At 40.5% G+C, this 25,023-nt stretch overlaps 1 protein-coding gene across 2 annotated transcripts in view; it reads left to right on the forward strand.

Annotated features, from left to right (window-relative positions):
• The window catches only part of CDKL5 (cyclin dependent kinase like 5), a 189,594-nt gene that overhangs the window by 157,696 nt on the left and 6,875 nt on the right, over positions 1-25,023 (forward strand). The window contains exons 12-17 of one of the 2 annotated variants that reach the window (XM_061178360.1): positions 2,073-2,224; positions 7,165-8,131; positions 12,931-13,032; positions 13,319-13,424; positions 16,912-17,035; positions 23,797-23,896. In XM_061178360.1, coding sequence (XP_061034343.1) covers positions 2,073-2,224; positions 7,165-8,131; positions 12,931-13,032; positions 13,319-13,424; positions 16,912-17,035; positions 23,797-23,896 — 1,551 coding nt within the window. The remainder of the gene's footprint in view (positions 1-2,072; positions 2,225-7,164; positions 8,132-12,930; positions 13,033-13,318; positions 13,425-16,911; positions 17,036-23,796; positions 23,897-25,023) is intronic. The other variant, XM_061178359.1, reaches the window with a different exon arrangement.

The following is a 25,023-nucleotide window of genomic DNA, read 5'->3' on the forward strand; positions in this document are numbered from 1 at the left end:
TTTTCTGTGGTGCTGGGTTGAAGGTGGTTGTCTGAAATTGAATTCTGGCTTATTGAGAACAAATTGAGGTTTGTTCTCACTGTACAGTATTGGATCACAAAGAAATTGACTGTGGGCAAAGCCAATGAAAGTGAGCTAGAGACGCATTTGGGAATGCTGGAATTTCACCCTTCTTCCTTTCTCTGAGGGAAAATGCCCATCACTCAAAAGAACAAATGTCAGTGTGCTCTATTGAGTTGTGTTAGGTTATGTAGGTTATGCTTCTTTATGTATTTGCTTAACTTGTCAATAAAAATCAATTAATTTTTAAAATAAATTTATTTATTTATTTTTAAAATTTGTTCGTTTGTTTATTTATTTATTTTTGGCTGCTTTGGGTCTTCGTTGCTGCGCGCGGGCTTTCTCTAGTTGCAGCGAGCGGAGGGCTACTCTTCATTGCGGTGCGCGGGCTTCTCATGGCAGTGGCTTCTCTTGTTGCAGAGCACAGGCTCTAGGCACACGGGCTTCAGTAGTTGTGGCACACGGGCTCAGTAGTTGTAGCGCACGGGCTTAGTTGCTCCGTGGCATGTGGGATCCTCCCGGACCAGGGCTCAAACCCGTGTCCCCTCCATTGGCAGACGGATTCTTAACCACTGCACCACCAGAGAAGCCCAAAAATCAACTAATTTTAATAATGATTCACCTTTAAAAATCTTGTCCAATTACTAATCAGATAAATAATGTTAGAAGAAAACATTTTAGTTATTAAAAAAAAAAATTAGTACCTTAATGAATAAAGAACACATACGAATAAATTAGGACAATTACACAAATAGAAAAATACGAAAAGAAGGAATATAAGTAAACATAAAAATATTCAACCTCACTATTAATCAAAGATATGAATTAAAACAGCTGTGAGATACCATTTTTTAAATAGCTAATTTACAAGTATGTGCTAAAAAGAATGATAATGCCTATTGTTGATGAGGGTGCCAGGAAATTGGTAGACTCTCAATTGCTCAGAGAAGTACTATTTGAGACAGCCTTCCTAGGGGGTAATTTGGCAACACATAGAAGGTAATCCTTAAGAGTTTGCCTACCTACCAGTTCCATATCTGGGAACTTATCCTATGCAAGGGATCATGGATATATGCAACAATTTCAGGTATACATCACAGCATTAATTATAATAGTGCAAAGTGGCAGCCACCTAAACATCCAACAATAAATCATTAAATAAATCATACCACAAACTTCCATGTAGTCATTTAAAACATGTTGTAAAGGTATTTGTTGCATCATTGTTCATAATAATAAAAGACGGAAAACAAAATGCTGCCTAAGGTACGTCTAAAATTGAGGCTGTTTACTGATATGGAATGATCTCTTAAGATCTAATGTTGAGTGGAAAGAAAGCTAAGTACAGCCTATTGTGTGTATGCTGCTGTTTGGATAAAATAAAAGGAGCAGATAGAGATATATACAAAGTACCTGTGGAAGGATTCACAAGATGCTGGTACCATGGGCTGCCTCCAGAGAGGAGGACAAGAAAAAGATGAAGAATGTATATTCTTTGATATGAATATATACTTATTTAAAAATATATTTTAGAGAATTCCCTGGCAGTCCAGTGGTTAGGACTCCGCGCTTTCACTGCCGAGGGCTCGGGTTCGATCCCTGGTCAGGGAACTAAGATCTCACAAGCTGCACGGTGCGTCCAAAAATAAAATAAAAAATAAAAATATATTTTAGATGTTTAAATTATGTTGTAAAAAATGATTTTGATTAGTAAGTGAAAAGTGCAGTATACAAAACTTATGTGTATAATATAAGCCCGATTTTATAAAAGAAAAAATATATACATGATATTTTTTAAAGGGCTGGGAGGGCATATTCCCAGAGGACAACAATGGTAAGGTTATGGGTGATTTAGATAGTCCTTTAAAAATTTTTTTTTTGGACTAAACTGTGTTTGCTAGATATTCTGCAATGACCATGCATTTCTTTTATAAGGAAAAGAAATATGGTTTTTATTACAATTTAAATTTGACTTTGTGATGTTCTTTCCAATCCTAACTTTATTTCCTAAGAATTTACTGAAGTTGGACCCAGCTGACAGATACTTGACAGAACAGTGTTTGAATCACCCTACATTCCAAACCCAGAGACTTTTGGATCGCTCCCCTTCAAGGTCAGCAAAAAGAAAACCTTACCACGTGGAAAGCAGCACTTTGTCTAATAGGTAAATATTCCCTTTTAAGGAAATACAGATGCAGTATTGGTCTTACAAGTAGGTGGAGGAGGTGGCTGCTTAAATGATGCAATTAGAGAAAAGAAGGAAAGCCCTCCTTATTCAAAAATATCTTTCTTATGCTTATTGCATGATTCAGAACCATAATTAAAGAGTTGTGTGGGTCATAAAGACTTTCTTATCTTTTACAAGATTTTCCAAGGGAAACCTATGCATTCCCTGGGAAAGGTAGCATGGGTTAGCAACTAAGGGGGTTTCTGGCCTCATGAGCTAGAAGATCCTGTGTACATGGGACCCAGGGGTGATTCCTGGAGGAAGAAGGATGCGTGAGGGCAAAGGGATTCCTGAAGGGAGCGGAGGATGCCAAACACAGGTGGGTGGGAAGGCACCTAGGACAACCTTTGCAACTGAACCAAGTAGTTCTGGCTCCATAGCAGGGGCTTGTGTTTTTGTTGCTCTTGTCTTTTAATCATTGAGTTGAGAAATTAGTTTTTCATAAGAATAAGAATATAGAAATAGTAAAGTTAGTTTGGTAGATAGTGATTAAAATTGATGCTTTCTAATGTAATTTTCAGCATGATCTTTAAAAAAACATTTATTTCCTGGGGAGGGGGGGAGCAAGGAGGGGCACAAGGAGTTGGACCCTGCAATCAGGTTCTCTCTCCAAAAGTGACATTCCTTAATTCTGTTGGCTGCATTTTCAGGGGCAGTGTCCTTCCTCTCCTTGTCTTCCTTCCTCTTCCAAGAAGCTGGTCTTGTCATCTAGCGTTGCTTAAATTATGGAAGATAGGAAATAGTTTCTCTTATCTACTATTAGAAGAGAAGTAGAAAACAATAATTCTTAATGTGAAGCTTTTCTTATATAAGTTTTTTCCCATGTCCCCCCTTTCTCTCCACATAGAACAATTATTTTTAACCAATTGGAATTTTGAAAGCTTAAGACCTGGTACTTTTTAGATCTGTGAGTGCATCTATAAATAAGCAATAACCATTTACCCTGTATTTTCTCTGCTTAACTGCGATGGTGTGATTGTGTTTTATAGCTGTTCTCTATTTAAAATGAGTGGTTTGGTCATTGTTTCCCTCACATCTTATAAAACATTCTTACCTGTTTGTTTTCAAGGAGGCCTGGGAGATTCAAATTCAAATTCTATTTCACCAAGTTTGTGTTCACTTTGTTGTCAGTTTCCATGAGATCGGTGCACTAAGGCAAGGACCAGTATTCATCTTTCAGTTGCTCCTTTGAGTTTAGGAGGTTCACATTATGCCTGTGTCTTATCTGGGGTCACTCCCAGTTCAGGTGCTTTTGTCTCCCTTCTAGCTTGATTGTCACTTGACTCCTCTAGTTTACATTTGCAAAGAAAAAGGATCTCGATAGAAAGTTCAGTAGACTGATGATAAATTTTTGATTTGTGCTGTAGTGATTGGTGGTATAACCATACCATAAAAGGAGGCCTGTGTATTCGTCCTGTAATGACTCACTTGGGAGAAATCCCCATGGGGATCCATGGCTCTCCTTGGGAACCCTCTTCAGGGATCTGTCAAGGAGGATGTGTGTGGCCATGAGGATACGGTTCATATGGGTTTTTGAGGAGTCCTACAAAATCGCCTTTTGAAGCAGATGAGAATAAAAATTATAAGTAAATAAAAATCTCTGGAAGAATTTGTTTTCAGGTCTTGACACTGTATTAAATATATTAAGGAAACAGTCCTAAATGGTTTCTGTAGGAAAGAAACCATTAGCTCAGTTTACACGTATCTGGAAATATTTCTGCTCCACGCTTGCCTATGGTCCATATTTCCTCCATGGAAGCTCTTGTTGGGGACACTAATTCCGCACAAACCATGGCTCCATTGGACTTCCTAGCACCATTGTAGAGATGTTCAGGGCACCATATCGTGGTGGTGCCCTGCATTGTCCCTGAGACACACCAGTATCCTCATACACATATCCTCACACACCCTGTCTTCTGTCTTCCACGTTCATGTCTCTGTAGGAGAGGCAGTGGACTCTGCATTACCTAGCCCTTGCCTAAGTCTCCTTCAGACTCTCCTGAGGTTCTGCTCACCTTGGACATGGTGGGATGGTGCTTCATCCTGCCACACACTGCCCTCTCAGCAGTCCTGCTTCGCCAGTCTTCCACATAAAAATGTAGTTTTGCGTCTTTGATGTTTGGTTTGAAAAGTTATTTTAACTAGAAATTAACCATCTATTTATCCATCCTGCCAACCATTTAAGAAGGGTTTATATATAAAATCCTCTTAAGTGGTTGGCAGTTTAACACGGATTCCTTACAGTTGTGTGTCAAAGAGATCTATGGAATTTCCAAAGCAGTTTTTTATTGTGCTTTGGCAGAGCTCCAATTTGAAGACAATATGATGCCCTTTCTATGTAGGAGTTGTGTGCAGAGCTCAGTGGCTTCAGATTAATACCGAGACAGAAACTTTCAGAATAGCGGTTTAGGCACTTTGTACATTTATGGGAAACCTAACTCTGTGACAAATGTTTCCACCTTAACTTTATAGCCTCTCTTTTCACATTAGAAAGTATATCTTATGTTACTATGAATATGTTCTTCCTAACATACGTAGGTTTGTGCTCCACATTGAGAGCAGTGTTTCCAAGAGTTTCAAAAGCTCTAGCAGGTATCTTCACTCTTCTCTACCCTTTTCTGGATGTCCTCTTTGGAGCTTCGGACATTTCACAACATCTGCATGAGTTATCTCTGCGATTACCCTCTCTAGGCCTGAAGGAGAAAGAGGAAGAAATAGGGTTGTGAGAGTCCAGGGGAGCCAGGCAGGGGAAACCACCCTGTGGGAGCTGTAATCTAGAGGCACAGCTATGATCTGAGTCAGGGAGCCACTGCCGGGGGAGACAGCCCCCAGCCCCTTGCACTGCTAAGCCCAACTGGGAGTTAGGTGACAAGGGAGGCTGGGTCACACTCTGTAGTGTTGGGTTCCCCAGACCCAGGATGGGGCAGAGAGGAATGGAGAATGGATTGGGGGTTGGGAACGTGGGGAATAACCAACACACTTAGTCAGATCTATTTATGGGTGAGACTGTCTATCATCATTTGGGTTTTTTGAGAAGTTGCTGAGATATTTTAGTTACCAGGATATAAGTTGACAAACAACTCTAATGGTTTAAAACCTGACATAAGGACTGTCCTCTATAGATCTGGAGATAGACTCTGTTAACATCATTTAACAGAAAGTGAAACTTTCCTTTCTTTGTAATTTCTTTCTGGGTCTGGGGTCTGCCATTTAGTTAGCTCATATTTTTCTTTTTTAAACAAAATCCACATTTATTTAGGTTGAAATAAACTATACAAAATTGATTTTCTTCACCCAAAATAACAGCAATATTTTCTGTATTATTCCTAGATAAACCATAAAACACTTATTTTTGTAGGTTTTCTAGGTTTTGCTTGTAAATCAGGATGAGGCAGTAGATACGGTCATGGAAAAAGACAGAAGAAAACAGACAAATCAGTTGTCAGTATCCATGGACTCTGATCCTGTCAGTTAGCTCATATTTAAGTGACCTTATTTAATGTTGCAATTTTTGTGACCCGATTGGGAGAGATATTAGTAAGTGCGTTTTGGAGATGAGGCCTTCCACACTATTACAGGCATGCTTGATATCAGATACTTTTTAACACTCCTCTGAAAGGTAGGAGGAAAGGATGAGGGCCCTTACCTTTGATGCCTGAACGAGTGGATTCTCATAGAGAAAATAGGAAGGCATAGTTTCACAGATTACCACTCTACAGGGGAAAAAAATGTGACTATTCCTCTAATTAGTGTGCAATGGGAACAAAACTCTCCCAGATCAAACCGTCTTTAGCAATAGCAATATATGCAGCAAATTTTTTGGAATGCATAGTAAAAAGGGAATTGTGTAAGTTATTGTTCATTTAAAAGGATTCTTACCTATCTCAAACCACAATTTGGTCCTTTAAATAGTTACAGTAGAACAAACTGACCTTGCTGCGATGTCAGCTTCAGCTTTCAGATAGAGGACAGGGTTTTCCTCAGGACTTATATTTTGTATTTTAAACCAAGTAGGAAATGAAGCTTTCAGTCCTAAAGATTTCAGTCCAAATGAAGCCTCAGCCCATTTGGAATAATGAAGTGTGAAATGAAGAAGAGAATAAATTGTGTCTTTTGGAGAGAAATTACCTGTTTAGATCCCTGTGATCCAGTTAGAGACATGCTCCTGTTTAGTATACAGGTGGTATCTGACACTGACATGCCCCGAGTATTGCCGCTTCTCTAATACATAAACGTTGATCATCATGTTTTCCAACAAACCTCACTAGGCAGTTCACACGTCTTTTCAGAGTATCATTTTCTTTTCTTGAGTACCTTGGTAGAATTCTCATTCGTTGATTATACAGGCTAAAGACAAAAGAGACATTGGTGCTTGTGTGTATGTGCTGTGAGTGTGTACCTCTGAGGCAGGCTGTGAGTTTTACGAATAAAAACGAAGTTCAAGGAACACAGTGATCTGCAAGTCTCAGTGTCTCCTTCTGATGTTCAAGCAGAGAAAGAGTTATAGAGAGTTTGCCTATAGCTCAGCCCTCTTCTTCTTTGCAGGCTTTCTATAGCACACACCCATGTGAGCACCAACATAGCAAAAGCAAGTTTGCCCAGATTATCAGTTAGAAGCTGTGTTGGCAGTAAGTTAGCTGAGCATTGAAGAATGCCAAAGCGCTTCATCAGGACCAGTGCTTTGTGGCAGAGTGACTTGATCTAAGCAACTTACTTCTTACTGATAGATTACGTGTTATTTATAGTCACATGTTTGCGAGAGTTACTGTTTTTAGTCTTTGCAGTGTTTTAGGTATTTGTTCTTTTTTGTTTTAATGATACTTTTTGTGCGTCTGCTCTTGAGGGAAACTGATATACTTCTTTCGTTTTTGACATAGAAACCAAGCCAGCAAAAGTGCGGCTTTGCAGTCTCATCACAGATCTAACAGCAAGGACATCCAGAACCTAGGTGTGGGTCTGCCCCGGGCTGACGAAGGTCTTCCTGCCAACGAAAGCTTCCTGAACGGAAACCTTGCTGGAGCTACTCTTAGTCCCATGCACACCAAAACCTACCAAGCGGGCAGCCAGCCTGGGTCTACCAGCAAAGATCTGACCAACAACAACATACCACACCTTCTCAGCCCAAAAGAAGCCAAATCAAAGACAGAGTTTGATTTTAATATTGACCCAAAGCCTTCGGAAGGCCCGGGCACGAAGTACCTCAAGTCAAGCAGCAGATCTCAGCAGAACCGGCACTCATTTATGGAAAGTTCTCAGAGCAAAGCCGGGACGCTGCAGCCCAGTGAAAAGCAGAGTCGGCATAGCTACATCGACACCATTCCCCAGTCCTCTAGGAGTCCTTCCTATAGGACCAAGGCCAAAAGCCATGGGGCATTGAGTGACTCCAAGTCTGTGAGCAACCTTTCCGAAGCCAGGGCCCAGATCGCAGAGTCCAGCACCAGTAGGTACTTCCCATCCAGCTGTTTGGACTTGAACTCTCCCACCAGCCCAACCCTCACCAGGCACAGCGACACAAGAACTTTGCTCAGCCCCTCGGGGAGAAATAACCGAAGTGAGGGCACTCTTGACTCACGCCGAACCACAACCAGGCATTCTAAGACAATGGAGGAGTTGAAGCTGCCCGAACACATGGACAGCAGCCATTCCCATTCGCTGTCTGCGCCTCATGAATCCTTTTCGTACGGGCTTGGCTACACCAGCCCCTTCTCCTCCCAGCAGCGTCCACACAGGCATTCCATGTATGTGACCCGGGACAAAGTGAGAGCCAAAGGCTTGGATGGAAGCTTGAGCGTAGGGCAAGGGATGGCGGCCAGAGCCAACAGCCTGCAGCTCTTATCACCTCAGGTACAACTTAGGACCTTGACCAGATCTGTCGGCTCATCGTGGGAAGGTGGTGCGGGGATGTGATGGGGTCAGTGTGCAGTTGTCCCTACTGCAGGAGGTCATACTTTCTTGATAGGACACATTTAAGGAAGCAATATTTGAAGGACTAATCTGTTAAAACATTTTTTTTTTAGTTTTTGAAGCTAATTGTTGAGTACTCAACACAGAAAGCTTGTTTTTCAAAATCTGTTTCCTTTCTTAAATGTTCCTTTCTGGCATATTTTGTTCATATTTTGTCCTATTTTTTTTTTCATTTATTTTTTATTGAAGTATAGTTGAATTACAATGTGTTAATTATTGCTGTACAGCAAAGTGACTCAGTTATACATACATATACATTCTTTTTCATATTCTTTTCCATTATGGTTTATCACAGGATACGGAATATAGTTCCCTGTGCTGTACAGTAGGACCTTGTTGTTTATCCATTCTGTATATACCAGTTTGCATCTGCTAATCCCAAACTCCAAATCCAACCCTCTCTCACCTCCCTCCCCCTTGGCAACCACCAGTCTGTCCTCTATGTCCCTGATTTTGTTTCTGTTTCATAGATAGGTTCATTTGTGTCATATTTTAGATTCCACATGTAAGTGATATCATATGGTATTTGTCTTTCTCCTTCTGACTTACTTCACTTAATATGATACTCTCTGGTTGCATCCATGTTGCTGCAAATGGCATTATTTCATTCTTTTTTATGGCTGAGTAGTATTCCATTGTATATATGTACCGCATCTTCTTTATCCATTCATCTGTCGATAGACATTTAGGTTGTTTCCATGTCTTGGCTATTGTGAATAGTGCTGCTGTGAACATAGGGGTGCAGGTATCTTTTTAAATTATAGTTTTGTCCAGATATATGCCCAGGAGTGGGATTGCTGGATCATATGGTAATTCTATTTTTACTTTTCTGAGGAACCTCCATACTGTTTTCCACAGTGGCTGCACCAACTTACGTTCCCAGTAACAGTGTAGGAGGGTTCCCTTTTCTCCACACCCTCTCCAGCATTTGTTATTTGTAGACTTTTTATTGATGGCCATTCTGACCGACATGAGGTGGTACCTAATTGTAGTTTTGATTTGCATTAGAGAATCCTATTTTGATTTATTACAGAATTCATCAGCTATATGGGTTAGTTTTTAATTTTCTCAAAATTCATTGTGAATTCATGGGGATTTTCTCTAATCTCTCCAAACCACATTTGCTTAAATCAAACCCTTTTGCTAATACCTTACTCGATATCTTAACTGAATTGAAAAGTTTTAAATTAATCCAGAACTATAGGTAAATATAACTTCAGGCCAGGATAAATGCTAATTTTCAGTCTTTTGGGTTGTTTTTAAATCTCAAGGCAATGTTTTTAGCATAATGCTCCCTCTATCTTACTGATCTTCAGACTCTAGAACTGACACTAACCTGTTTAAAAGAAGCAGCATTCTTGTAATAGAACACATATTTTTAAAATTATATTTTCGTGATATGAAACATTCACCTGCATCAAAGAAATGAAGGTGGAGAAAAACCAGTGTTAGAAGAAGAAAAGACTGTCATGTAGGAAAAGTACTCTCCTTTTAGAGGATACAAAAATTGGTTCATCAGCATGTGTCAGAGCTCCAGAAAATAAGATGGACTGTGCAGTGGGAAGCTTAGCAAGATGAGTGCTGGGGAGGGGGAGACTGTCAGTAACTGAGCAGTTGGTGTAGCAAAGCAGCTAAGATCTTGAGCTGGAAAGCCAGGCAGATCTTGAGCTGGAAAGCCAGGCAGCCAGTCCTGCAGTGTGCTTCAAACTCTGTAAATTTGGGGAAGTGATATAATCTTTCTGTGCCTTGATTCCTCATCTGAGTGTTATTGTGAGGATTAAACATGGTGTATAAAGCACTGTGTGCCCTATGCCAGGCACAGAGTAAATGTCTTCGTTGTTGCTACTGCTTCTGGGATGATGGGGGCTGTTCTTTAGACACTGAATACCTTCTCTATGCTGGGTATTCTTGGGCACTCAAAGGAGTCTGAGGCAGGGTTCTTGCTCTTGAGAAATTTATCTTCTCTCAAGGAAGATTAAATTATACATGATAAAAATGAAATAATTAAGAACCAGATTTCTGTGGCACTGGCTATAAAAGGTACTTGAGGACAGGGAGAGATCATTGTGAGCAGGAGCAGTCAGAAATGGCTTTAGGAGCAACTGAAGGCCTTGCTTAGAGCTCAGATGTGGAGAGAGGTTTTGTGGCGAAAGGATGAAGACGTATTCAGGCATTTACTGAGCTAGGCACAATGATAGGCTCTGATGAAAAAGATGTGGTCCCCGTCCTCTTAGAATGTATGGGCTGGAGGTGGTGGGATGACACTTGCCAATAGATAGGTGGTAATAATACTGTAAGGCTGCATGCCCACACTGTGCTAGAGCTGTGTGCACCGCAGGGGCAGAGGGGAGTGGCACAGTCCCAGCGGGGGGTTGTAGGAGGCCCCCAGGGGGCAGGGGTGGAATCTGAGCAGAAACTTCTGAGATGTTGGGGGTTTCACCAGTGGAAGAAAGTAGAGTGGACATCAGGAAAGAGGCTCGAGGGAGGGCCAAAAAGGATATCAGGAAGTTAAGAGGATAATTGAGACCTTAAGTAGCATGGTGGGTTGTGGGATTGCAACTTGGGCCACGTGGCTGGAGTGAAAAAATGCAAGATTTAGAGTGGCTTTTGCAATAATCCAAGCATGGGGTGAGGAGAATATGTTCTGGACTAAGTCAGTACCAGTGGGAAGACAGAGAAAGAGTGGGTCTAAAGACTCCTCAGAAGTAGACACGGGACTTGTGAATTGAAGGATTGAATATAGAAAAAAAGAAGCCTTCAAGGTTTCTCTTCTAGGAGCTCCTTTTCAGAGTAGAAGAGAGGACTTGAAGTCACCTCATTCAACCCCTCTGTTGCACAGATGAGCATGCTGAGGCTCTGAGAGGTTGGGTGGATTGCCCAAGTTTACCCAACTAGTTCAGGGTGGAGCTGGGATCCTGGGGCTCTGAGAGGTTGGGTGGATTGCCCAAGTTTACCCAACTAGTTCAGGGTGGAGCTGGGATGCTGAGGCAATGTCCAGGTCCCTAGGCCAGAGCTTTTTGCATCATGTCATGCTGACATATTGAGGTTGAAGCGTGACCCTGGGCCCCTATGCAGAGATGTTCTCCACGAGGTTGGAAAGACTGTCTGGGGCCCAGGTGAGAGGAGGGGTAGGAGATGTCATGATTGGAGTCAGAGCAGTCGTCGGAGGAGCCCCTCTAGAGAGAAGGGATCATTTAGGGCCTAGAAAGATGTCTAGAGTCTGGCAGCTACACATAGACGTTACATGGAGGTCAAAGCCAGTAAAGTGTGTTAGCATTAAGCATAGTGTAAATAGAGAAGAAGTTAAAAACAAAAAACAAAAAAACTATACCTTGGAAAATGGACAAATGGACTGGCTCTCTGAGAGTGCTAGAGAAAAGGCTTCATGAACGTGGTGGAAATAAGCTAATTATAAAACAATAACTGTCGGCTAAACACAGATCCAACTGTTGCTGAATTTTAAGTCCAGTTCAGGAAATGCAGTACCAAGCTGCAAGAAAGTACAAGTTTAAAGGCACAAAGATGGCAGATTGGCTTGACAAGTAACTGAAGCTGTGAATAATGATGGGAATCAACTCTCTTGCAAAGTGCTGTAGGCACCTTCAAGAGCAAGGGGACTGGACTGGCTCTGTCGCTTAGAGTTTATGTTCGATGTAGAGGTCTTTGTAAACAATGCAGGTGATAAAATTCAAATGAGATCTTGTCACAAAGTAGAAAGAAGAAAGGCTACATTGGATAATTTCCTGCCCAGAATCCTTTCGTAGTACATTTGGGGAGTGAGGGGAAGAAAGAGAAAATCATATTTTAAATTTTAAATAAACCGTTTTTGACACACCATGTAAGGCTCAAAATAATACTCTTTCTGTGCATAATATACAGATATGCAATTCAGCTAACTCCTCTGAATGGCTTGGTAATTTTATTCCTTAATCTTTTTTTTCTGAGGGTAGAAAATGCTACTTTTCCCCTCAATGAACACCACTGTGGACCAAGGCTGCTTTTAGCTTGTGACTCACTTCCTTGAGAGAAATAGGTAGTGTCTCCGGAGATGAGTGCTGTCATGATTATTAAGAAAATACGTGAAGTATAAGTACTGTTATCCTAGAGAAGATTAAGAAGAGAACTTAAGTACAAAAACTACAGTAGTTAGGGAGTTTTTAAGACAGAAATTATTAAGGGTACTGATTCAATTCCTTGATATAGCCAAAGAACGTTTGTTTTCATCTTAATCTGCCATGTAAGTCCTTCATGAAAAATAATTTTGCATCTGTAGTTCTTTTTTGAGAACTCAGCCTAAAATCTGCTAGAGAAATTTTGGATTAACTAACAGAATCTCTATTCTAATTGAGTGCTGCTCAGACCATGACTTTCTATATATTAGGAAGATAATTTTCTTTGTTTTTAATAATTAATTGAACTATTTTCAGAGTAATTCATTCCCTGCTGCATTAACTTTAATGAGAATTTCACTTTCCATCTGTGTGACATTTGTTTGACTTATTTTACATTCATCAGATGATTCACTCTTTTATGGGACAATTTGTGTTTTAACCAATTCACATTTTTAATTTTAGCCAGTTAAGGTACTGGTTATACCAAATAAAACCCATGGCAATTTAGGTGATTTTCATCCCTAGGAACAGGACACTCTTATAAATCCTTTGAAATTTGACTTCCAGCCCGGAGAGCAACTCCCTCCAGAGATGACCGTGGCGCGATCTTCCGTTAAGGAGTCCTCCAGAGAAGGCACCTCTTCATTCCATGCACGGCAGAAGTCTGAGGTCTGAATTTTCTAGAGCTGCTACCTTTTACAGTAGAACATGTCTGTAAAGATTGGTCACTCAACATCATTACGGTCTATCTTTTAAGATTTATTCGTACCCAATCTCCCACAGATAATTCGAACTGGCTTATAAAGTAAGCAGTTTTCCTCATGCCATAATTCTGAGTTTTCTCTTAAATAGATCCCGGAGTAAATTATAGATCAATTAGGCACTGTTCTACGTTCACAGGCTACCTCATTATCTCTCTGTTGTTTACTTTTTATAAACCTATTTTTTATCTCAGGGTGGAGCGTATCATGACCCCCACTCTGATGATGGCACTGTCCCCAAAGAAAACAGACACCTGTACAATGATCCTGTTCCGAGGAGAGTTGGCAGCTTCTACCGAGGTAAACCCAGCTCCTAGCACCCATCAGGGTCCTCTCTTCTCTCCCCCTCACTACACATCCAGGCTGCACTCTCCCCTACATTTCACTGCCCTGACTTCCGGTAAGCATCATTCTTACCTGCACTACTGCCTTCCACCTCGTCTCCCTGCCTTGGTTCCCGCTGTCTTAGTTCAGACCCTTGTGGCTTCTGACTTGGGTACTTTGAGTAGCCTCCCAACTGCTCTCCCTATCTCTAAGGTCACCATCAAAACGGTCCCTGGAATGATCCTTCTGAAGCTATGTTCTGACCACACCACTCATTCATTCGATTAAGTCATAACATATATATTTTAAAATTTATTTATTTTTGGCTGCGTCAGGTCTTAGTTGTGGCATGCGGGATCTTTCTTTGCGGCACGCAGGCTCTTCCCTGCGGCGCGGGGGCTTCTCTGTAGTTGTTGCGCGTAGGCTCCAGAGCGCGTGGACTCTGTAGTTGCAGTGCACAGGCTTAGTTGCCCTGTGGCATGTGGGATCTTAGCTCCCCGACCAGGAATCGAACCTGCGTCCCCTGCATTGGAAGGCGGATTCTTAACCACTGGACCACCAGGGAAGTCCCAAGTCATAAAATATTTATCGATGTCACTTGTATGTCTGACACTTCTAATTTAGAACGTCAGTGAACAAGAGAGCCAAAGGTCTCCACCCTCACAGAGCTCACATTCTCATGAGGAGAGAGCAACACTAAATGTAATAATTACATAGAGCAGTAAAAGATAATAAATGCTACAGGGAAAAAAATATAGCAGGGCAATCCATTGCCTCCACCCCAGCCCCAGACCTCTATCTCTCATCTGCTGAGAGTCCTCTGGCGACTTCCCATTGACATCAGGACAAAATCTGAGTTCCCTAAGATGGCATTCTAGACTTTCTGTGCCCTGGCCCTTGCTATCCTCTCCAGCTCCTCCTCCTCCACTCTGGTGCCCAGCCTGTGGGACTCACACAGGCCGTGCCCTCCTCTGACCTGAATGCAGTACTCCCCCCTGCTTGGACAACTTGTTTCTGTCCCTTTTGAGATTCTGCTTTGAGGTCCTCTGCAGTGTGATGGCTTCCCTGCCCACCTAGGTGAAGTGAAGTGTTTCCTCTTTTGTTCCGCCCATGGCCCTCTGTCTCTAACATGACACACACCAACCACATGGTACTGATTCTTTGTTTGCATTTCTCTCTCACATGGTTACAAGGCCCTTTACCTTTTCCTCTTTTATCCTCATTGACTAGCATACTGCCTGGCAGTTTCATAAATATTTGTTGATTGGATGAAAGAAAATCTTCAAGTGTACTTGCATGACCTTAAAAATGTGCTTTGATGTTTGACAACTATAACATGTTTCAGTGGCTGAATGGATTTAGGAGAGATTGAGAGAGAAAGGTTTCACCTTTAAGGAGCTATGTAGTAATAGAGTGGGAGCCCCCAGGAATCCCCAGCCCCTAGTGGTGAGACTGGCAGTAAGCCCACTCGGTAAGCCTCCTGAGTCCGTGAGGCTCAGCTTCTCAAAGCCTCCTTCAAGGGTCACCACGACCTTCTACAGCTGCCACATCCACATTGCCCAGCTTCTCGTTATTCTGTTGATCTGGGAGGACAGCTGGAAAGGGCAGGAACTGGGGGGTAACACGGACAACTGCTTGGTCATTTTAACTAGGAACCTGAGCTAAATAAATGCATACAAGTGTTATGCAGGACCTAATGTATATTGAATGATTAGGCTACTCTGTTCCCTCCTAGCCCAACCTTTGAGAAAAGAATAAGGCATTGAATATGCCTTTTGATGCATTTATTATTCTTTTTTCTGATGCCGTGGTTACTTTAGAACCTTATGGGACTAAAACTTTAATTCAGATTAAAGTTAATTAAACATGGGACTTCCCTGGTGGCGCAGTGGTTAAGAATCCGTCTGCCAATGCAGGGGACACGGGTTCGAGCCCTGGTCCGCGAAGATCCCACATGCTGCGGAGCAACTAAGCCCATGCGCCACAACTACTGAGCCTGCGCTCTAGAGCCCGCGAGCCACAATTACTGAGCCCATGCACCACAACTACTGAAGCCCGCGCGCTCTAGGGCCTGCGTGCCGCAGCCACTGAGCCCACGTGCTGCAACTACTAAAGCCCGCGTGCCTAGAGCCCGTGCTCCACAACAAGAGAAGCCACCCAATGAGAAGCCCGCGCACCGCAACGAAGAGTAGCCCCCATTCACCACGACAGAGAAAGCCCGCGTGCAGCAACGAAGACCCAACACTGCCAAAAATAAATAAAAATTTTTTTAAAAAGTTAATTAAACAAAATATTGTAGTGTACATATAAGCAAAAGTCTTTTCTTCTCTCACTGTAAGTTTTACTTCCAAAGTGGATCATACACGTGTTATTTCTATAGATGTCTGGAGAGTATACTTTAATATTAAAATGTTAACTAAGTTTTCAATTAACTAATTAGTCCTTGACCTCTAGAAACACGGTTTTATTTTGATTGCAAGTGAATTAACTTGGTTACTATCAGCAAAGCCCCTCATAATCGACTTCACTGTTTGGCAGGTAGAACATTTTTATTTTAGAAAGTCCAGAAATGGAAGGAAAAGATTTAACTAGGTGAAACATTTGGAGACATCGCTTATTTCAATCATGCTACTAAATCTAACTGGATGAAGATTTAGTGGTATCATTGAAATGACAGAGTTTTTAGTATATTTCCCATTTTCAGTCCTGCTGGCCAAGAGTCAAGTAATATGGTGTCATTTGTCTTTATATACAGCCTGTATATTCCTTTTGTGATGAAATTTGCAATATATTTTCATTTATGACCAAGCTTAGAAATTGATAGAAAAAGATAATACCCACCCACCCTCCAAAGAAAAGCAGACAAGTATTTACTCACATACATTGTGGTTTTTTTGTTTATTCCTGGATTAAAAACTTAGAGAAAAATAGTATTTTTGTACAAATAACCAAATCTCTTTGGAATTGAGTTTAAAAAAATATAAAATTGATGCCACCTCCCAAGTGGCAAGGCTTAAACTGTAGTTTGTGTATTCCAGTACACATACTGTTAAGAATCACTTCACACTAAGAATAGATTTTACGTAGTTGGGTCTATGATGTAAGAAAGCCTCAACTTGAAAGAATGTCAAAACAGGGAGATGGGGATCATATTCATACTTTTAAATCTCCTACGATATTCTCCAGTTTATCAGCTGACACATCAATTTATGCCTTGAATATATATTGCCTGGTGTTAATTGACCCTTGCAAGTTACTGTCATAAGCAGCTGGGGGTGGGGGGAATGCTCCCTGGAATGCCTCCAGCCTCAGAAAACGTAAGAGTTATATGAAGGGCAAATAAGGATTTTGACTTATCCTTTTGTTAGTTTATTTTGTTTGTGTGAGAGAAAGTGCAATAGAACAACATGAGAACTGCTTTAACCAAAAGAGTATATCAGTGGCTTACTTTTTCTTTGTTCAGTGCCATCTCCACGTCCAGATAATTCTTTCCATGAAAATAATGTGTCAACCAGAGTTTCTTCCCTACCATCAGAAAGCAGTTCTGGAACTAACCACTCAAAAAGACAACCAGCATTTGATCCATGGTGGGTATTTTAGCTTGTTTTTACTCTTCTTTTTTCTAATTGTAGATTTTAGATTTCATAGAAATTCTGGAAAAACTTCTTAGCATTCTTTCCCCTGCTAGGCCTTTCTTTCTAAAGAGAGATTGTTTAATAAGGGAAATGTGATTTGTCATTACTTACAATAATTTCTTTCATGTTCACCATTTATATTAAACACCTTGTAAAAGAAAGAAAATATCCTGGGTCAGTACATACCTCATAAGTCTTCCATCGCCTTCTTCTGACATGATTGATGTCCTTTGCTGTCTTCTCCACTTGTTGCTGTTGAATCATGTAGCAGACACTTTGCTTAGCCCTTTGTGTGCACTGTCTCACTCAGTACTCACAATCAGCCTTTGAAGTAGGGGTGCCTCCCACTCTCCAGATGAGGAAACTGCAGCTTAGAAAAGGTAAGGAGCCTGCCTGGTGCTGAACAGCCAGAAACAGGGAGGAGGGAGCCGGGATCTAGACCTAGATGCATTCTGACTCCAAAGCTCGTGTCCTTTACTTCTGTGCCACCTGATTTTCATTCAGGGTGAAAAGAGAGAAATAGGGGAACAACCCTTCATGCTACCACAAAAATGTACTGGTAGTCAGAGGATAAAATGATGCGCCAATTTTGCTTATCCTTTCATCTTTGTGTCATGTGTAATAAAAATTTAAGGAGAGAATTATAACATACATCAAGTCTCATTAGCAGATCTTGTCTTGGGGGTAGGACTATTTTTTTAATAATGTAGACTTTATATTCTCAGCTGCCCAGAAAGACTTCCCAGAATCTAGATGTGAGGGATGTTTATGTATTTCATAGAGCTGCTAAGTTCTCCACCAAGAGAATAAAATGGTGCCTCATTGTAACTCACTGGATTGAGAACGAGACCAATCTGTCAGATTCCATCTCTGCTGTTTACTGCCAGAATTCACACAATTTGGACCGTGTTGGCAGGGTTATATCAAGGTTTCAGTGTTACCATGCCCTATGCGGAAAATAACTTACTTATTTTTACAATAATAAAAACGGTTTTCTTAAAGCTATAAATACTTTTTCTTTTATAAGCACACTTTATATCTATCGCCTTATTTATAAAATGAGAGTTTTAACATTAGTGACTCAGAGGTTAGACCCTGGAAATAGGATATCTTGACTAGTGTCACCTTTTGGCCATGTGACCTTCAGCTCTCTGCCCCTCAGTTTCCTTGTCTGTAAAATAGGCTAAGAATATCACCTCCCTCATCGGGTAAATATGATCATTAAATGAAGTCAAACATCAAAAGCATCTAGAGCAGTGCCTGGCACCGTTGTGACTTGTTAACTTTAGCAGCTGTGGTTTTTGCCATAAATGTTCTCTAACTTCAGTATGACTTGCCAGGTGTCTCCTCTCCACTTACTTTGCTGATGAACTTCAGTGCGTTCTTTCTCCGTGTAACGGTAGACAAGATCTATACATTAACCTGAGAGCACAGGTACAACTTCTTTAAGTTACCAGCGTTGACAGTTTTCAAGTGTGGTTTTGACAAGCTGTGAGAATAGTGTCTAAGTTGTGAGAACACAGAAGTACAGATGGAGCTGTTTTTCATCTTGGTCATTGCATGATGAAGTGGTGATGGTTTAAAAGTGCGTCGATTGCATGTTAACATAGTCCTATGAAAATTAGGTAGGTCAGATTAAAACTAAATCCAAATGTGGGATTAACAGTCTTAACAGCGTATTGTTTCTGTCTTTTTGATAATCAGTTTAAGTAGAGCTTGTTTAGACCTGGATATGTGTAGAAACCTAACAACAATTGTTTTAAAAAAGAGGCATAGTTGGGATGCTGACCTTTAGATAAGTCTTCATCAAGTCATCCTTACTCTGATACTGCTGTTATGAGGCTTGAGAGAATTCCAGAATTGCCAGGGATGAATTGGCTATATTCTTTTGTTCTTACTACCCCTCATGATAATGCTGCTATGATAGTTCTCCACGCATCATATCTAACTTAGTCTCATCCATTAAGCTTGACTTGTCTTGGATTTTTTTCTTGAACAATATCTCTCATTGGTTCACCATATTTATATTTGAGAGAAATGCCGTTTGATAACTGTTACAAAAACATGAACAAACCATGGTGACATAGTGAATTGCTGTTCCTAAATTATCACTTACCTAAGAGCAGTCTGTTTCTCCTTGTTAGTAGTACTTCCATTTCTTTGGAGAAGAGGATATTTGTACAGTGTCCACATTTCTTGCAATGGAAAAATCAAGGTACTATGTCATAGTTTAAAGTGATAAATGGATAGTGTAGTATAATGTCCAGAGCTGTTATTCTGGCCATCCCAGCTGTCCAGAATCCAGTTAAGAACTGGGAGATAAGCCAAAATATTTCAGAACAACAAAAATAGGGTTAATGCAGTCAGATCGATCATCTTTACTAATGGGAAAACACCTCCACCCTCCCTGTGAGCTTGTTTATTCTTCTTTTATGCACAGTTCTAGCAGTTGGCACTGAGGTTGTCAGGCAAGAAATAATCCCAGGTAACAGTACGGTGTGCAGAGGGAGAAGGATCCTAAGCAATAGCTGTAGAGAGAAGAGGGGTATTTTTGCTTTTTCTCAGGCCCCAGTGGGAAAATCATTTCTAGCTGTATGGTCTTATACATAGAACAGATATCCATGTAGAGTATGTATCTTTAAAATAGGCTGCTCTTACTTTCCATAAAAAGACAAAGTGTTTAGAAAGACTGCTGTCAAAATTGGGTTAAAAATTGACTCTTAAATAGTAAACCAAATTAATTAGAAATCCCAGTAGTTGAGATAAGTGAAGAATTGCTGTCACTCACTTGCACAATCCCAGGCTTTCTCTTCTTGTAAAGTTATGAAGACATTGGTATCCATTATTACTTGTCATGATAACTCGCAGAATTATTCCTGTAGAATTAGTCGCTGACTTCCTACTCTCAGACATTAGCCGACCCACCCTAGTCACACTGGCAGGGCGGGAGGGTGGCAGGGAAAGTGTCACAGAGTAAGCGTCTCTCCTCTTCTGCGCGCCTCCATGCTGCTGCTCTTGGGGGGATTATGCTGGCGCTTCCTGGCCCTCCGTCAAACCTGTGGGTCTCTTGCCTTGAGTCTGTGAGCAGCTTGAGGTCACACTCCTTGTTTTAGTTTTTCTCTGTATCTCCAACACCTAACACAGATCCTGGTGCATACACAGTACTCTGTAAGTGTTGGTTGGCTTTGATTCAGTCAGTTTTAATTCCTTCCCTTTTTTAGGTGAGTCTTTTGAATTCTCTTTCCTCTTAACCCCTTATGGAAGTAGTAGCTGTTGTGGTAGATACTGTTCGAGTCCCATGACTGTTCAGGAAGGAGACTGTTATTGTTAACCGCCCCACACACACCCCTCCCCCATCATCCTCACTGCCCACCCCACCCCCCCACTGTGCTGAGTGACTAGCTGGGTGGTCCTTCTGAAAGCTCCTGTCCCTGTGATTTATGTGATCACCCACTTGCCCTTCTCTTGTGCTACTCCTCTTGAACCCATCTGTTGCCTGTACAGTTAGTTAGCTCAGCTCAGCACACACTGTTGACCATACCAGGTAGAATCAATAGCAGGGTCCAGAATTCACAAATGAGATTAAGTCATGCGGCTCACTCTTACCCTTTGGGTGCACTACTGGTTATAAATGTTCAAGTCTTTTCATTCATTTGTACAGCACACAGCTTTTTAGGTGCCTGTGTTCCAGGCAGCTTCTCTCCATCCCTGAGTCTCTCTCACAGGCTTTTCTCCCTTCTGTTTCTCTGTTAATTCTCTGTATGTGTATGATTCAGTGTAGCTTCTCCCTCTCTTTGTCTTTTCCCTCTCTGTCTCCCTCTCTCTCCTCCCGACTGGCACTCTTTCTTTCTCTCTGACTTCCTTTTGTGTCTTTTGTGATGCATGCATACTCATGCCTTACTCCTAGCTTTCATCCTCTAGTCCAAGGGTAATTTATTTTCTTTTTTGCTTTGGCCCCTGGAATCTTTTCCCACCTGGATCTTGGCCCTACCGCCTCTCTGCAGCTCCAGTTTGAGGATGTTTTCCTCATCATTCCCCTTTCCCTCCGGGCTCTAGTTTATCCAGTGCCTCTGAAGAGACCCTGCGGAGAGTCTTTGATTCATCCTCTGTGTTTTGGGGACACAAGGAACTGCAAACACCGGGCTTTTTGTCCTGCAGCTTCTTCTCTTTCAGTACCCTTCCCCCACCCCACCCCCATCCTCTCACTTTTATTTTATTGGACAGACTCTTCTTCCTACCCAAATCCTGCTCCTCCTAGGACTAGTGTCACAAGCCTTCACTTCCTCTCATGCCAACGTTAACATTCTTACAGTAACGCCCATTCCCATCCTGAGATTGTGGTCATGGTGAATGTGTCCCCCTTAAAGATTTCCTGGGTTGGCAGAAAGCACTTTAACTACTGACCCTCAGCAGACCTTAGAGATTTTGTTAGACTTTAATTCTGATTAGCAAAAACTTCTACCTGTTAATCTGAGTACTCTGTTGTGCTTCTAGGTTATGTGCAGACCCCATTATGGAAGGACATAAGCTATATCATAAGCATATAATTCTTTAACTTCTGGAAGTTACAGAACATTAGGAATAGTATTGCTGGTTGGACTAGATGCTCTCTAAGGTTCCTTTCAATTCTAAGAGTGGTGCTTTTGTGATTCCAGCAAACTACTTACACTGTTCTGCTGTGTTCCGTAGAACCCTCACATAACTGAATGCTGTGGCCTGGAATTTAGTTTAGGTCAGTCTGTCTTTAGGCCCCATCCAAGGGTTTCATCTCCTTAATCTCAACAGTACTTGTCATAAGAAACTTTGACCGAATAGGCCCAGTCTGTCATTAGGATGAGAGTGCTTTTTCCAGCACTACAACACTGAGTTTAAAGAATCTTTAACTTTTCCCTATTCCATTCTCACTCATTCCATCATGTCTGAAGTTTTTTAGCTTTCAAAATTTTAAATGCATCATTCTGAGTCCCAGTGCTAATTATTTTATTGGTTGTGTTGTATTACAAAACTTTAACTTGCAGAACTTGGAACTCTCTCAGTGAGGTTTAAAATTGCAGGTCCTAATGAGTTTCAAGAACACTTGAGCTTACAGTACATGTTTTTACTTCTTTGGCATTCCCATTAACTTTTAGGCCAAACACTTAAGAAGAAATGACCATTGCTGCTTCAAACAGTCATGGTTTTTACTTCTTGTTTTTTGTCTGTTTGTCTCTCTCTCTCTCTCTCTCTAAATTGTTTCCCTTGTGGTCTTTGATCATGAGTTTGTGGCTTTTCAAATGAATTTTGTGTGGTTTGTAAAACCTTTTTATTATATCTGCAGTACATATTTGTTGTTGAAATTAAAAAGAAGTTAACAACAAATCACCAATAATCCTACTACCCAGAAATGATAACTATTAAGATTTTTAAAAATTTTCTTCCTGCTTTTTAAAAAATGTGTGTATATATACACATATATGCCTTTTTAAAAAAATCCAGTTGGGCTCATATTATGTAGAAAGTTTTGAATCCTGCTGTTTTCACTTCATATTGTAGTTGGAATATTCCTTCATATTAGTGAAAAATCTGTGAAGATGTGATTTTTTGAAATAGCTTCATGGTGTTTTCTATCATGTGGATCTGTAACGGTTTGTATAGATGTTTTCTGCCTTCACACAGGTTTAATCAAGTAAAGGGTGCTGGTTTGCTCATATTTTTTTAGATGTTCTGGTAACTTTACTGTTCAGTACTCTGAAACCATAAATGTGAATGAATTCTGTCACCTTTAATGTTTCTACTCTTGATTTTGGGGAATAGCTAATAGAAGGAATTCAGTCATTTGAGAAAATGGTTTTCCACAGTCATCTAGATGTTCAAATTCAAAATAGGGCCCGTGGAATGTGCCTTTTTCAAGAATGACACCATTCCAGTTGTTTTTTAAAGACCATAAATTAATTTAAGTAATATAGGGCCTCTGTTAACATACAAATAGTCATCTTCTTGGGGCTGAGGTGTCTTGTTTACTCTCTTTTAATATCTCCTATTTGTATTAAAATACCTGGTGGTGTCAGTGGTATGAAGCTTAATGTTGTTATTTTCAGTTAGAAGCTTTTTTTCCAGAAGAGTGCTTTGTATTAAAGCATTCATCCTGTCTCCATTTTTTCATACCTTATCTATTTTTTATTTAGTTTTAATAAATAGATATAAGATTTTTATAAAGGGATTTTCCAGTTTCAGGCAATTTTTACTTTTATTTGTCAGGTTTCTGTAGCAGTATTGATTTTTTTTTTTTTTAATGTTCAGTACCTTGGCAAGCCACTAATAATGAACTTGTTAAGCTGGTTTTTAAAAGGTAAATAGAAAAACGAAGATACTGAAAATGTTTCTGTTTCTCTCAGAGGGTTACAGAAAAGCCATCCTTCAAAGCGTGTGCTTTTCAGACTCTCTAATTCTGAGGTTTTCAACAGCATGAAAATGGTCCTGCAGCATAGTTACAGATCATTTGTAATAATGCTCAAATTGCTAGTTCGAGTGAGCCTTTGCCAAAGGCTAATCATTAACCATGGTTGATGAGATTCAGTTCCTTCTGTGCTTTTTAGAGGCTCTTTACCTATGTGCTTGATTCTTCATGGCTATTTGAACCTGGTGTCATGCATTTTTAGTCTTCATTATATTTGTCATATAATGGCAGGAGAATGATTGAAAGGTCAATATGATAAAAATGTCTTCCCATTTAGGAAAAGTCCTGAAAACATTAGTCATTCTGAACAACTCAAGGAAAAGGAAAAACAAGGTTTTTTCAGGTCAATGAAAAAGAAAAAGAAGAAATCTCAAACAGTAAGTAGATGGCCAGTTTCTATTTACAGTGGCATCCGTATGAGTCTACATTAGTCTGTGGGTACTTTACACTTTGTATGTGACAATCAAAGTGAATTATTTTCTTATTGAGACTTAACATGCATATACTGTATATGTTTCTTTCTCAAATTCTATACAAGTATCCTCCTCTCACAGAGCCTTTTCTATGTTCAACAGAATCTCCAGGAATAGAAGAAATTTAATTTGGATGAAAGAGAATGCTTTAACCCTTTCTCAATAAACATCTTATCCATGTGGGTTTATAGTCATGTAAAAACTATGAAGCTGCAGGATTTATTTCTCTCTGAGCGTTAAAGATACGTGAAAATTTAGGAAATGGTTTTGGCTTGTGTTTAAATCTTAAAATTCTTAACTAACCATCGTTCATTATTCTCCCCTGGCTGGTTATCTGATTCCCATGTTGACAAGTGCCTTTCTGGGCTGCCTAGTCACAGACAGGTCATAGTATTTGACATTTCAGGGCTTGCTTTAGTAGGACATGTTTATCTTGTGATTGAACTGTGAAATGGAATGAGTCTCATTTCCTGAGAGCTCTCCACCTGAACCAAGGGCTGGTTGCATGGAACTGTGCACGTCACATCACTGAACCAACCAGGCAAGGATTCTGCTGGTTAGTGACGTGAGAACACGTGGGGAAGCCAGGCCTCCAGGCCAGCAGGAACGTCTTCACCCACACAAGGCATTCTTCTTCCTTTGCTTTATAGACACCTTTGAGACTAGACAAGGTTGAGTCAGCCATTTTAAATTATTTTGTTTCTAGTTTTACTTCATATATGATTGACTCTTGTTTATTTAAAAAGGAAAAAGGCATAATCAAAATGACCTACTCAGATGGACTTCATTGATTTCATCTCTTAAGATGAATAGATTAGACTCAGTTTTTCTGAGGTCTGTTCGGTTATGAAAAGTCTAGGATTATGACTCAGTGGTGAGTAAAGATGAGATAGATGATAGTAAAAAGGAATATAATATTTGAAGTAAGGATTTAATAAAGGCCTTCCTAGATTACCTTTCTAGATTACTCTTTACTTGCTTGTTTGTTACATTTATGATGTCACTATAATATAAATATGAGCTCATTACAG

Source organism: Eubalaena glacialis, chromosome X (genome assembly GCF_028564815.1).
Source record: "Eubalaena glacialis isolate mEubGla1 chromosome X, mEubGla1.1.hap2.+ XY, whole genome shotgun sequence".
Classification (NCBI taxonomy): Eukaryota; Metazoa; Chordata; class Mammalia; order Artiodactyla; family Balaenidae; genus Eubalaena; species Eubalaena glacialis.